The sequence below is a fragment of the Pristiophorus japonicus genome, chromosome 11 (assembly GCF_044704955.1).
Source record: "Pristiophorus japonicus isolate sPriJap1 chromosome 11, sPriJap1.hap1, whole genome shotgun sequence".
Taxonomy (NCBI): Eukaryota; Metazoa; Chordata; class Chondrichthyes; family Pristiophoridae; genus Pristiophorus; species Pristiophorus japonicus.
Genome location: NC_091987.1, coordinates 199159740 through 199175216, shown reverse-complemented (window position 1 = coordinate 199175216; position 15477 = coordinate 199159740). Strand labels below are relative to the sequence as shown.

The following is a 15477-nucleotide window of genomic DNA, read 5'->3' as shown; positions in this document are numbered from 1 at the left end:
TCCGCATAAAGCATTTGCTTCGGGAGTCTCGTATCTGGCATGCGAACTATGTGGCCTGCCCAGCGAAGTTGATCGAGTGTGGTCAGTGCTTCAATACTGGGGATGTTAGCCTGGTCGAGGACACTGATGTTGGTCCACCTGTCCTCCCAGGAGATTTGCAGGATCTTGCGGAGACTTCGTTGGTGATATATCTCCAGCGTCTTGAGGTGCCTTCTATACATCGTCCCTACCTTGGATCCATACAGGAGGGCGGGTATTACTGCAACCCTGTAGACCATGAGCTTGTGGTAGATTTGAGAGCCTGGTCTTCAAACACTCTTTTCCTGAGTTGGCCGAAGGCTGCACTGGCGCACTGGAGGTGGTGTTGAATGTCGGCCTTTGTTGATAAGAGGCTTCCAAGTTAATGCATGGAGTCTTTTACGTCTACCTGAGAGACCAGATGGGGCCTCGGTTTAATGTCTCATCCGAAAGACGGCACCTCCGACAGTGCAGCACTCCCTCAGCACCGTACTGCGGATGACAACCTAGATTTTTTTTGTGCTCAAATCTCTGGAGTGGGACTTGAGTCAACAACCTTCTGAATCAGAGGGAAGCGTGCTGCCCACTGAGCCACAGCTGGCACTGGTCAGTCATCGCCCCGCCCCCTTTAGCCGCACGGATTTGAGCGACAGCCGTGGCTCCGCCCCCTTGAGCCCACGGTTTGAGTGACAGCTGTGGCCCCGCCCCCTTGAGCCCACGGTTTGAGCGACAGCGGTGGCCCCGCCCCCTTGAGCCCACGATTTGAGCGACAGCCGTGGCCCCACCCTGTAGAGCCCACGGTTTGAGCGACAGCCGTGGCCACGCCCCCCAGAACCCACAGTTTGAGCGACAGCCGTGGCTCCGCCCCGCCCCTTTGAGCCCACGGTTTGAGCGACAGCCGTGACCCCGCCCCCTAGAACCCACGGTTTGAGCGACAGCCGTGGCGTTGCGCGGGGCACGCCGGGAACAAAACAAACCCCCTCAGCTCGAGCTGGCGGGCGGCGGAAAGGCACGGCGGACACAGCTCGAGTGTGGAGATGGTAAGCCCCCGGGCTTTCGGCCACTGCTAACGCGATGGATGGATGGATGGATGGATGGATGTATGTATGAGGGAGAGAGAAAAAAAAAGAAGAGGGCCGTCTTTTCCAACCTGGAGCCTCGCCATCTTCGAGCCGCCGCTCGCTGTGACTCTCCTCCCAGGCGGCGCGCCGAGCTCGTTGGCGTCGGGAAGGCCCCCAGGCCTGGGGCTGGCGTGTTGTTGTCTTTCTCTCTCTCTCTCTCTCTGTGTTAGTCCCGAGGAGGGGAGGGGACCCTCCCTGGTGTGAGACGGTGCTGCGAACAGGGTGGGTGAGGCCTGCCAGGGGCTGAGCTGGGGCACAGCCACACGCACCAACCAACAGGTATGTGTGCCAGGCCAGCTCGCCTCAACAATGGCCCCATTCGGCCTGGCACATCGCAAGCGGACCCGGCCATGCCATGTCAGTCAGGGCGGGAGTATCCTGTGCTGAATGCTTCACTCCTGAAGCACACATTTGCAAACGTGTGTGAAATCTATTTGCAATGATTCATAACGCTTTCAGTACAAAAGCAAAATGCCGAGGCTGCTGCAAGTGTGAAAGCAGACACTTTTGAGTGCATTAAGATTGTTTTCTATTTAAAAATTGTGCAATTGCCAATTTCACCTTTTCCTCAGTAATGTAGTACTGTTTTCTAACTGGTGTAATGTATTTGCTACGATTGATAACACTTTTATATGGGTAGAGCTGCAGAACACCAAAGGGCAAAAAACGTTAGTGGGAGTTGTGAACAGACCTCCAAACAGAAGTAGTGATGTTGGGGAGGGCATCAAACAGGAAATTAGGGGTGCATGCAATAAAGGTGCAGCAGTTATAATAGGTGACTTTAATATGCACATAGATTGGGCTAGCCAAACTGGAAGCAATACGGTGGAGGAGGATTTCCTGGAGTGCATAAGGGATGGTTTTCTAGACCAATATGTCGAGGAACCAACTCGGGGGGGAGGCCATCTTAGACTGGGTGTTGTGTAATGAGAAAGGATTAATTAGCAATCTCATTGTGCGAGGTCCCTTGGGGAAGAGTGACCATAATATGGTGGAATTCTGCATTAGAATGGAGAATGAAACAGTTAATTCAGAGACCATGGTCCAGAACTTAAAGAAGGGTAACTTTGAAGGTATGAGGCGTGAATTGGCTAGGATAGATTGGCGAATGATACTTAAGGGGTTGACTGTGGATGGGCAATGGCAGACATTTAGAGACCGCATGGATGAACTACAACAATTGTACATTCCTGTCTGGTGTAAAAATAAAAAAGGGAAGGTGGCTCAACCGTGGCTATCAAGGGAAATCAGGGATAGTATTAAAGCCAAGGAAGTGGCATACAAATTGGCCAGAAATAGCAGCGAACCTGGGGACTGGGAGAAATTTAGAACTCAGCAGAGGACAAAGGGTTTGATTAGGGCAGGGAAAATGGAGTACGAGAAGTAGCTTGCAGGGAACATTAAGGTGGATTGCAAAAGTTTCTATAGATATGTAAAGAGAAAAAGGTTAGTAAAGACAAACTTGGGTCCCCTGCAGTCAGAATCAGGGGAAGTCATAACGGTGAACAAAGAAATAGCGGACCAATTGAACAAGTACTTTGGTTCGGTATTCACAAAGGAGGACACAAACAACCTTCCGGATATAAAAGGGGTCAGAGGGTCTAGTAAGGAGGAGGAACTGAGGGAAATCCTTATTAGTCGGGAAATTGTGTTGGGGAAATTGATGGGATTGAAGGCCGATAAATCCCCAGGGCCTGATGGACTGCATCCCAGAGTACTTAAGGAGGTGGCCTTGGAAATAGCGGATGCATTGACTCTGGATCAGTTCCTATCGAGTGGAGGGTAGCCAATGTAACCCCACTTTTTTAAAAAAAAAAGGAGGGAGAGAGAAAACAGGGAATTTTTGACCGGTCAGCCTGACCTCAGTAGTGGGTAAAATGATGGAATCAATTATTAAGGATGTCATAGCAGCGCATTTGGAAAAAGGTGACATGATGGGTCCAAGTCAGCATGGATTTGTGAAAGGGAAATCATGCTTGACAAATCTTCTGGAATTTTTTGAGGATGTTTCCAGTAAAGTGGACAAGGGAGAACCAGTTGATGTGGTATATTTGGACTTTCAGAAGGCGTTCGACAAGGTCCCACACAAGAGATTAATGTGCAAAGTTAAAGCACATGGGATTGGGGGTAGTGTGCTGACGTGGATTGAGAACTGGTTGTCAGACAGGAAGCAAAGAGTAGGAGTAAATGGGTACTTTTCAGAATGGCAGGCAGTGACTAGTGGGGTACCGCAAGGTTCTGTGCTTGTGGGGCCCCAGCTGTGTTTACATTGTACATTAATGATTTAGACGAGGGGATTAAATGTAGTATCTCCAAATTTGCGGATGACACTAAGCAGTGTGAGCTGCGAGGAGGATGCTATGAGGCTGCAGAGTGACTTGGATAGGTTAGGTGAGTGGGCAAATGCATGGCAGATGAAGTATAATGTGGATAAATGTGAGGTTATCCACTTTGGTGGTAAAAACAGAGACAGATTATTATCTGAATGGTGACAGATTAGGAAAAGGGGAGGTGCAACGAGACCTGGGTGTCATGGTACATCAGTTATTGAAGGTTGGCATGCAGGTACAGCAGGCGGTTAAGAAAGCAAATGGCATGTTGGCCTTCATAGCGAGGGGATTTGAGTACAGGGGCAGGGAGGTGTTGCTACAGTTGTACAGAGCCTTGGTGAGGCCACACCTGGAGTATTGTGTACAGTTTTGGTCTCCTAACTTGAGGAAGGACATTCTTGCTATTGAGGGAGTGCAGCGAAGATTCACCAGACTGATTCCTGGGATGGTGGGACTGACCTATCAAGAAAGACTGGATCAACTGGGCTTGTATTCACTGAAGTTCAGAAGAATGAGAGGGGACCTCATATAGAAACGTTTAAAATTCTGATGGGTTTAGACAGGTTAGATGCAGGAAGAATGTTCCCAATGTTGGGGAAGTCCAGAACCAGGGGTCACAGTCTAAGGATAAGGGGTAAGCTATTTAGGACCGAGATGAGGAGAAACTTCTTCACCCAGAGAGTGGTGAACCTCTGGAATTCTCTACCACAGAAAGTCGTTGAGGCCAATTCACTAAATATATTCAAAAGGGAGTTAGATGAAGTCCTTGCTACTAGGGGGATCAAGGGGTATGGCGAGAAAGCAGGAAGGGGGTACTGAAGTTGCATGTTCAGCCATGAACTCATTGAATGGCGGTGCAGGCTGGAAGGGCTGAATGGCCTACTCCTGCACCTATTTTCTATGTTTCTATGTCTATAACAAAAGCAAAATACTGCAGATGCTGTAAGTCTGAAATCATACACTTTTGAGTGCATTGAAATGGTTTTCTGTTTAAAAATTAAGCAATTGCCTATTTCACTTCTGCTGTAATTCAGCACTGTTTTCTAAGTAATGTAGCATTTTCCAGAAAACTACGTCAGTGTATTTCTACAGGTGTGAAATTAGGAAACACTTCATATAATGGGTGGTAGTAGTTTGGAACTCTCTTCTACAAACGGCAATTGATGCTAGATCAATTAATTTTAAATCTGAGATTGGTAGTTTTTTGTTAGCCAAGGTATTGAGGATTATAGAACAAAGGCAGGTATATGGATTTAAGTTGCAGATCAGCCATGATCTCATTGAATGACGGAATAGGCTTGAGGGGCTGAATGGCCTGTTCCTATAAAGAAAGACTTGCATTTATATAGCGCATCGCACAACCACCTGACGTCTCAAAGCGCTCTACAGCCAATGAAATACTTTTGGAGTGTAGTTACTGTCGTAATGTGGGAAACACGGCAGCCATCCTGCGCACAAGTGGACTACCACAAACAGCAATGTGATAATGACCAGATACTCTGATTTTGTTATGTTGATTGAAGGATAAATAGTGGCCAAAATACCAGAGATAGCTCCTCTGCTCTTCTTCGAAATAGTGCCATGGGATCTTTTATGTCCAGCTGAAAGGGCAGATGTGGCCTCAATTTAACGTCTCATCCAAAAGATGGCAACTCCGACAGTGCAGCAGTCCCTGAGCACTGCGCTGGAGTATCGGCCTAGATTTATGTGCTCAAGTTCTTATGTACAAATGAACTAATCTGTCTCGCTAAATACAAGATTTGTGCAAAGTTCTAGCAATCTTGCTCAATTAAAAGTCCAAACAAGTAAGCTCTCGCTCTAAATACAGATATTGTGCAAATTTCTAGGAATCTTGTGCTATTAAAAGACCAAGCTAGTAAGCCAGAGCACCCTAAATGTCTGAATTACTAAACAAAAGTGAAATGAGTGTGTGTGGTGAGAACTCAAGTTGCAGACTTTTGTCGAAATCTCGACCTCCGAAAAGAATGACTCCGACACTTACAACTCCGGCAGAAGTTTCTTTAATTTACTTGCTAGCAAGGGGCAGGTCACACTCAGTCAATGGCTAAGTGAACTCCTCCGCAATGGTACAGTTTCACGAGATATTTATACAGTAAAACACAAGTTATGGCCTCTCCCTGTGTATTGGCTCTGTCTCGCAGTCAGTGAATACAGATAAAGAGTTAATTACTACATCCTTGTCCTGACATGGTTTCCAGATATTTCCTTTTGTCAGGGTTATTAGTTGGCCAGCCGGCCATTACTCCGAGAGTGTGGTAATGAGCTATTACCTGTCTTGCATTGTGTCAGGATTGTTCAGTTTCCTAGTCAGTTATCTGTTTGCTTCAAATGGATGAGGTCTCTACAAGAGATAATGGCTGGTGGTTTGAGTACTTCGAAAAGGATGGGGTGGCATGGAACTTGTCGTATAGACAATAGGAGAGCACCATGGGGTGGGTGGGGGGGGGGGGTTACTTGTCTCAGCATGACTTGTCTCCTAGCTGTCTGATGGCCATCAGCCATCTCAAACCAGGTTTAGCTGTTTATGCAAGCTGACTGCTTTTATGCAGAAAGTTCTGGAAGGACCAGGACTCCATTTTGTTATATATATATTGCAAAGGGCACACAAATACCGTATGGTATCAGCTTAGATAAAAATACATTTCCACACTTTGGGCTGGATTTTTGGTTATTTTGCGCCTTGGAGGGGCACAAAAAGGTGTTTCTGGGCGTCAAATGGGGCGCCCAAGATTTAGCGCCCGGCCAGAAGCTTTGGTAATAGTTTTGTGGCGGCGCAAAAACTTAGCGCTCCGCCTGCCGTTTTGACCATCAGGATGACTTCAATCGTCATGCAACGCCGCGCTAATGCCCCAGGCAGAACTTTCGTGCATTTCGCCTGAATTAGCGTCCGCCCCATTACCCGACCAGAAAAAACAGATGGCTCCAGGGTGCACCAGGCGTGATAAGTGCCATGTTTAAAGGGACGCTGGAGAATGTAATGTCACAGTTGTGACTGAGTGTCACAGCTGCAAGCACAACATTGCGTTAGTGCACACTTGGAATCGGAACTTTTATGTGAGTTTCTCGTTTGTTTTTAAGGTCAGGAAGAGAGTACAATGGCGCCATGCTAGGTCGGGAGCCACTCATGCTGGCTGCTATTGCCTGACTGCTTCAAGCTGGAAGAAGGCTTATTATCCATCATTTGCAACGGAATCGAAGAGGACGCAGACGTTTGGCCAAGGGCCCCTCATGGGTTTACAGGAACGGCAGTCCTATCTACACATTTCTGATGCGCAGTGTGTTCGAAGGCTGCGCTTCAGAAAAAAGTGGTCACAGATATATGCCAGCTCCTACAGGCAGACCTACAGCCTACAGCGACAACAGGACTGCACTGCCCATCGAGGTGAAGGTTGATCTTCTATGCCTGCGGCTCCTACCAGGTAGCAGTAGGGGACATATGCTCCATCTCGCAGCACGCTACACATTGCTGCATTCGCCAGGTCACAAGGTGCACTTTACGCACGCAGGATGGAGTTCATAAACTTCCCAATAAGCGAGGAGAGCCAGAATGAAAGGGCTATAGATTTTGGACAATTTGCAGACTTCCCCAAGGTTCAGGGTGCCATTGATTGTACGCACGGCATCCTGCAAGCACCGACACAGAATGCAGAGGTCTTCTGAAACAGAAAGGGGTACCACTCACTAAACGTTCAGCTTGTCTGCGACCACACTCAGTACATCTTAACAGTCAATGCCCGCTATCCAGCGAACACACATGATGCTTTCATCTTGCGTGAAAGCAGTATCTCATGCATGTTCCAGCGACAAGCAAGGTCAAAGCTAGCTAATCGGGGACAAAAGATATGGCCTTGCCACCTGGCTCGTGACTCACCTCCGGAACCTTGAGACAGAAGCCGAGCAGCGCTGCAGTGACAGTCATGCAGCCACCCGCAACATCATTGAACAGACAATTGCCGTGCTGAGGCAGCGCCTTCCGATGTCTGGACCATTCTGGAGGCTGCCTACAATACTCCCTTCGGCAGGTTGGAGTTCATTGTGGTGTGCTGCATGCTACACAACTTAGCCATCATGAGGGGACAGGCATTGCCAATAGGGATTGCAGGGCCACCTCGAGGAGGAGGAGGAGGAGTTGAAGAAACCTGGTGAGGAACCCATGCTGCCACAACCACAGGGGAGGCAAGGTGGAGATGCTGCCGCTGCAAAAGCCTTACGTCAGCAGCTTATCATTGAACGCTTTGCTTGAAGGTTGAATGGCAGGTTTGAGCGTTGCCTTGCCACTCTATTCCACCATGCTGACTATTCCCTCCCCCCCCACTTACTCTGCAAACGAGACACTAGACAGCAATGGTTAGGGTGAAGGAAACATTTAATGAACAATGTAACATTCTTAACCCCCTCCCCAAACAAAGCCCACAATGATTTCACCAAGTCGGGCATTTCACAGAAAATCTGCATCATGCAGTAATCTAAAGACCCTTAAGAAAAACTGCATCCTGCAGTGACATCAATACAAAAATAAATGCTGCATCCTGGAGTGACATGATCATCCACAGGAAGACTGCATCCTGCAGTGACATCAATACAAAAATAAAGGCTGCATGCTCCAGTGTAGATTTTTGCAGTCCCTAATACTGTTGGCCGCCAACTTTCCCCCCGCCCCCCCCCCCGCCTCCCTTCATCCCCATCCATGCCTGCTTTCAATGTGGCACAAGGGTGTGCAGGAAGGGGGGGGGAGTGGGGGGAAGACGATGGAAATGGCGTCTGGGGACGCACTGGACCAGTTCGTGATCTGGAAGGCCCGGCTCCCGACTGGCTCGTCTCTTCGGCATTGGCGGTCACACGTGGTTTGGGTGTCAAGTCGTTGGTGCTTGGTTGGCGAGTGAGTGGGGGGGAGACGGAATGCTGTCATCCGGAGGAATGCCAACACCTCCCATCTCCCTGGAGCCACTCAGCCGCCGACGGGACTGGCCTTTAGCATCCGGAACACAATGTAAAGGACCACCTTGCTGGCCTGCTTCGGGACCATCACTTTCCTGTGAGATCCCGCGAGTATGGTGGCATGCTTGGACTGCATCACCTGCGCAAGCTGATGCACGCGCCACACTCTCTTACCTCCACCGTCACAACTGGAGGCCACCAGTCTGAGTGTGGGCAATGATGTCTTTGCTGGAGTCACAGCTCGCAGCAACAATCTGCGACCCTACCGCTGTAATAGTCGCAGTGAGTTTGTCGATGCTTGCAGGGATCCATGATTTGTATGCTGTCGGACATTTCCACCAGGTCCAGTTCCACGTCTGCCTGTCCGTTAGTAGACCGACTTTGCCGGCCACCCTGCGGAGTGCTGGCCTGCAGGATTTCAACCCAGCACTGCGTCGCTGCACGCCACTGGGCCTAGGAACCTCCCACTCCTCAAAGCCCGAGAACGGAGAGGCGTCCCCAGAGGAGCTAAGTCACAATGGTGAGCATGGCGCCTTGGATGCTGCGCCAGAGCTGGCTCATCCATCTCCTCCCCTTCCTCCTCCAGACGATGGCCTGACGTGGAGGGCTCCCTCGAGGGATGAGGCGCGTGTGGCTGGTCATCTAGAAGCAGAAAGCAACCGATGAGTAGCTAGCAGCAGGGGAGGGGGCAGGGTGAGATGAAGGTTGCATGGTTCAGGCTCATTTAAAGGACTGCTGTAACTCAGTTAGATGTCTCGATGTCTCTTGAGTGGCACAATCCATTTACTTACCCTCACCTACCCGAAGGGGGCTCAACATCACCCCTGGCAACTGTTCGACCTGTGGCGCTGATGAGGTCTATAAGAACATAAGAAATAGGAGCAGGAGTAGGCTATTTGGCCCCTCGAGCCTGCTCAGCCATTCAATAAGATCGTGGCTGGTCTGATCCTGGCCTCCACTCCACTTCCCCGCCCACTTCCCATAACCCTTGACTCCCTTATTATTCAAAAATCTGTCTATCTCCACCTTAAATATATATTCAAAGACCCAGCCTCCACAGCTCCCTGGGGGAGAGAATTCCAAAGATTCACGACCCTCAGAGGAAATTTCTCCTCATTTCTGTAATAAATGGGCAACCCTTTATTCTACCCCCTAGTTCTGGATTCCCTCATGAGGGGAAACATCCTCTTTGCATCTACTCTGTCAAGACCCCTCAATCTTAAATGTTTCAATAAGATCACTTCTCATTCTTCTTAACTCCAATAAGTATAGGCCCAACCTGCTCAACTTTTTCTTCATATGACAACCCCTTCATCTCAGGAATCAATCTCGTGAACCTTCTGTGAACTGCCTCCAATGCAAGTATATCCTTCTTCAAATAAGGAAACCAAAACTGTACGCAGTACTTCAGTTAGAGCAGGACTGCCCTGCTTTTATACTCCATCCCCCACCATTCCATTTGCCTTCCTGATTACTTGCTGTACCTGCATGCTAACTTTTTGTGTTTCATGTATAAGAACCCCCAGATCCCCCTCTACTGCAGCATTTTGTAATCTCTCCCCATTTAAATAGTAGTTTGCTTTTTTATTTTTTCCTACCAAAATAGAAACCTCGCATTTTCCCACATTATGGGCCCAAGTTTCCACAGGATAAAAAACGGACGCCCCTCCGAGCTGGGCGCCCGTTTTTCGCGCCTAAAACGGCGCCAGAAAAAAAACGCGCTATTCTCTAGCGCTTTGCAGCTCCTTGTCTGTTTGGCGCGGCGCCCAGGGGGGCGGAGCCTACACTCGCGCCGATTTTGTAAGTGGGAGGGGGCGGGTACTATTTAAATTAGTTTTTTTCCTGCCGGCAACGCTGCGCGTGCGCGTTGGAGCGTTCGCGCATGCTCAGTGTGAAAAAAAACATTGGCACTCGGCCATTTTTGTAGTTCTTAGTAGCTGTTTAATTTTTGAACATTTTTTAATAAAATCACATTGCCATCAGCACATCGGCTACCCTTCTCACTGTCTCCTTCCCCTCCCTCCCCTCTGCTGTCTCCTTCCCCTCCCTCCCCTCCGCGGCAACAAACCGCTGTCTCCTTCCCCTCCCTCCCTTCCACAACAACAAACCGCTGTCTCCTTCCCCTCCCTCCCCTCCACAACAACAACCCGCTGACTCCTTCCCCTCCCTCCCCTCCACAACAACAAACCGCTTTCTCCTCTTTTTTCCCCCCCCTCCCGCTCAGCGGCACAAACGAGGGGAAACATCCTTTTTGCATCTACCCGGTCGCGCCACCTCAGAATTTTATTCATTTCAATAAGATCAACTCTCATTCTTCTAAACTCCGATGAGAATAAGCCCGACCTTTCTTTATATGACAAAGAACGCCTTCATCTCGGGAATCAACCTAGTGAACCTTCTCTGAACTGCCTCCAATGCAAGTATATCCCTCCTTAAATGAGACCAAAACTGTACTCAGTACTCCAGATGCGCGCAGGAAGTTGCCATGCCCTGTATTAGCATTTGCGACAGGAACGTTAACAAGGAAGTGGCAGGGGGCTGAAAAAAGCGCATGCGCAAAATGGCCGCCTCCGTCAACGCCGGAAGTTTCGCCTCCGGTGCACACAAGTCCGGCGGTGCACCACAAACTAACGGAGCTTCCTTTCGGCGAAAGTTCCTCGCTCTGTCGCTAACGTTCTCCCGGCACTAAGCCCTGTCGCGAATTGTGCCCGGAAACCCTACAAACCGAAAATCCAGCCCTTTGTTCCTAAGTTCAAAGCTGCAAATGCTTTAAATCATTCTGCCCTTGTACTGCTTCTGTCTGTCTCATTTAATTGATCTTCCACCACCCAAATGTTCAAAGGTTTGGTGCTGCACATCAAAAAAAGTAAAATTGCTCAAATTTTGGTATTATAACAACTATGCTTCATAGTATAGAATAGGTGGTCCCTCGAAACGAGGATGACTTGCTTCCATGCCAAAAATGGATGAGTTCACAGGTGATTCCGGATCCTGAACTACATCCTGAAGGGTGGAAGATGTGTCTGCATGGATTTTTTTTAAAGTGGGGTGGCCGTTGCACACCAGCCACCACACGGGCTTGACAGAGCTAGGTCTTGGTCCAGTGGCAAGGATTAACCAAGACGACTGGAGACCTGCTCTGCTGCACTGATCTAGTGTGTGCACACATCTGCAGCGTGGGCTGGCCCGTGCTGACCCTGGACCCTGGCCTCTGCTGGGCCCCGAACTCACGCCTCTCCTGGGCTCCCGATCACGTCGCGTTGCAACCTCTCGCCGCTCCTGCTGTACCTTCCCGCACTGCAATCAACCATTGCGCTGCTCCCTGTAGTGGTATGCCGCCGCACACTGCTCCCTCTAATGGCTCCGGCCTGCTGATGGTCTTACAGGCTGGGACTGCGCCGATTGCCAAACTCTTAGAAGGCTCTCGTTCTTGGGGAAACTAGCAATACATCCCCAACAAATATATTTTTAAATTGTTACAGTGGGGGGCTTCTACTCATCCCCAGAGCGGGAAATGTCCATTTTTTTCCCATCCTGAATGTCCAGGTTTTAGTTTTGCATTTCTGGTTTTATGGTCGCACAAGTCAAAACAACACCAAAAACATAGTATAATAGCGCTACGTACACTGAAGAACGTCATTATTGTGCATAGTTCTGTAATAAAAATGAAACATCAGAATGTCACATTCACTAAATCACTGATCATAGATTCTGAAAGCAACGTTCAGAAGGAATTATTGTGGAATTACACATTTATCAGAGCATGACAGTTGCAGATTTTTGTAGGAAAACCTCTATCAAAATGCCTTTGTAACTCCTATTCATTTGAACTTTGTTTTAATAAATACATGCCAAAACAAATTATAAGCCAGCACGCGTAGTTGTATTTTCAGGGTTTCTCAGATGAGGCTCTTCTTGTATCTTCCTAAATTTTCAATATTTGTTCCACAAGTGTGTGTGTGTAAATCAAAGAAATCGTAGTGTATTAGTTCAGTAGATATTTCTGAAGTGTTTTTTCTAATTGCATTTCCAATTTTTATTGACTATATGCAATTGCATATTAGTTTCTCAGCTATATCTTCTCCCACATCACTCCAGCATACAGGAATTATCCATGCATCTGTTGGGCTGTGGTTACCATGGCACAGGTAATAGCAGCTGGTGCTGAATTTGAAGGTTGCATTTTTTAAACAGTGAGGTTAGGGAAATATATAGCAGATGGTACAAACTGTTGTCTACAAGGTGAAGGGAACACACACAGTTCACCATTTTGAAATCCTGAACTAAAATTTGTTGGAAATTAATCAGAGAAATCTAATAGTATCAGGTAGCAAAGTAGGATAGTAGACTTCCAATAATCTCTCAATTGTGCGCTGTTGGCTTTCTGCGCAGACTAATTCTTTGTATCCAGGTTTAATTAGATTAAATTATCATTATAGGGGCAACTGTGCTGAATTAGGCATTTTAAAAATGAATATATGATACAGTAATGAAGTTGCCAGTTGGTAGAAGTGCAAAATTGAGTTGTATGGCAAACATCAACTTATTTTAATGTAAGGTTTGTATTGAAAGCCAGCTGATGGGAGTTACTGTACTGTAAGGTAGTGAACTCCTGCTATTTGAAATTATACGGCAGAGAGTTAATACTTTATTAAATTTGCTTGCAAAATAAAATGTAAATTGTCTTTCCTTCAGGTACTTAGGATGCTAGGCTATTGAACACAACAAGGAGGACAAATAATGGGTCTAAAAACTTTTACACACAATTCTCCAGTCCATGGTCAAGAGCTTCTGGTAAAGTTAAACAAACTACGTAATGAAGGACATTTCTGCGATGTGACAATTCGGGTCCAGGACAAGGTCTTCAGGGCCCACAAGGTGGTCCTCGCTGCTTGCAGTGAATTCTTCAGGGCAAAACTTGTAAATCAGTCAGATGCAGATGAGTGCGTTTTGGATTTGAATCATGTCACTGTTAGTGGATTTTCACCATTGCTAGAGTATGCATACACTGCTACACTTGCCATTAATACTGAGAACATTATTGATGTTTTGGCTGCTGCAAGCTATATGCAGATGTTCCATGTAGCAAACACCTGTTCAGAGTTCATGAAATCGAGCATCCTGTGGAATACAAGTGGTAATCCGCCAGGGCCAGTTCCTCCACTCCCTCAAGAGAATAGCGGCGCGTGCATCATTCAATCCCATGATGACAGTCTATCGCCTGTATCATCAGAATGTAGCTCTGTTGAAAAAAGTAAGCCCAGGGAGTCTCGCAGAAAACGAAAGAACTTCATAATGATATCCCCAGAGAGTCCCACCGAATCAGCTGTCCAGCCCAACTGTTTGCACGTTGTGAACCCCTCTGTGACCCTTTCAGACAGCAGGACCCAGCAGTCTGTGGACTCGTCTCTGTCATTTCAGTGGACATATCCTTTGGGTGCTGATCGGCGGACCCAAGCTGAAAAAACAAAACAAACCGAAAGTGTTAGGATCTTGGAACAGACCATCAACACCGAGGCGACTGGAAGACTACCTGAGTACACTCCTTGTGAGAGCACAAAAGCAACATCACCCCGAACAATAGAAGATGACGTACGGATCAAAGTTGAAAGGTTAAGTGACGACGAAGGTCACGAAGTGGTATCGCAACCTGTCAGTGCTTCCCAGAGTTCACTTAGTGACCATCAAACTGTCCCAGGAAGTGAACAGGCTCAGGAGGATTTATTGATCAGTCCCCAGTCTTCCTCTATTGGTACGTACTACTAAACTTCTACTTTTTTACGTGTGCCAGGTTTAGTAAGCCACTACGATAAAATAACACAATCTCCATGAAATCAAACTTTTTAGAATATTGAATGCCATGTGACTGGAATGTTGATTTGTGTTGCAGAAAGCAGTGCTGGTGTTAATGGTCAATTAACTATACTTGGTTGCATTTGTTTAGTAAGGAAGAAAAGTAATGTATATGTTGAATGATACTCTACCATAAGAGTATGATCATTTTATTTTCTAATTTATCTATTATACCTCCAGTTTTGCTGATCTAGTCTTCCTCCAAGTCAGCTGGAGTGACAAGTGAGCCCTTTGTTTTTGCCACAATGCTGTTAGCTGTCTGAGAAATTGGGTCATGCTGCAGGTGTTTATGGGTCTACAGTTGCTGTCTGGTCATCCTGCCCACATTTGAAGCAGTGACTGCTGGGGAAGCAGGAGTGCTGCTCTAGTTGAAATTTTAACTGTTAAAAATTCTTTTATTTTACCATTTTTAAAAATCAGCAAACTGAAAGTATTGCTTAATTAAATCATGTTTATGTTTTTACAAAAAAAGGTAGTCCATGAAAGTGAAATGTTAATTACTTTTCACTTGAATTGCATCTTTTCCTACCTTCTCTTTATTTATATCAAGATATTTGTTCAATCTGCTTGCTTTCCTTTTTCATCCTCCCTTTACATCATCATCCTCTACTAGAGGGCAGATTGGAAAGTAGAGAGCTAGCTTTAATGCTAATACTATTGCAGGTCTTTACATTTTGTACTCTTATTTTCCCTTTTAGGTTTTATATTCATTAGCTAAGCTTAAAATGTGCTTGCTTATCACCGATATAAATTGTTATGTGGAGGTTGTTAAACTGGTACAATGTGAAGTTCCAATTCCAAAGCACATTGTGTTTTAAAAATGGTTACTTCATTTGCAAAATGCATGTACAGCAGTTGAGACTTAAATTGTAAATTGGTGCCTTGTTAAATGTTCAGTGTCATTTCTTTCCCTTTCTCTTTGAACAGGTTCAGTAGATGAAGGAGTTACAGAAGGGCTACCGACGCTCCAAGGCACTTCCAATGCCAACAATCACCCAGATGATGATGATAGGTAAGTAGTATCCTTATGTATTAAAGTTTCTCAGTAAATGAATGCACGGTGACTACAAAGTAATATGAGATGCAGTGGCACTTAGTGGTTTCTAAACTGAAAAACATGTAGTTGGCAGTTGTAGAAAAGCTCTGTCTAAAAGCCAGTTTTACGATGTGTTCAATGGGGAAGGTTTTATAAATAA

At 46.8% G+C, this 15477-nt stretch overlaps 1 protein-coding gene across 3 annotated transcripts in view; it reads left to right on the top strand.

Annotated features, from left to right (window-relative positions):
• The first annotated feature begins 973 nt into the window (after positions 1-973).
• zbtb44 (zinc finger and BTB domain containing 44) overlaps positions 974-15477 on the top strand; it is a 50543-nt gene continuing 36039 nt past the window's right edge. Inside the window, exons 1-3 of one of the 3 annotated variants that reach the window (XM_070894406.1) lie at positions 974-1058; positions 13124-14180; positions 15209-15293. In XM_070894406.1, coding sequence (XP_070750507.1) covers positions 13169-14180; positions 15209-15293 — 1097 coding nt within the window. In that variant the 5' untranslated portion in view covers positions 974-1058; positions 13124-13168. Of the gene's footprint in view, positions 1059-6816; positions 6910-13123; positions 14181-15208; positions 15294-15477 lie in introns of those variants that run through there. The other 2 variants (XM_070894407.1, XM_070894408.1) reach the window with 2 other exon arrangements.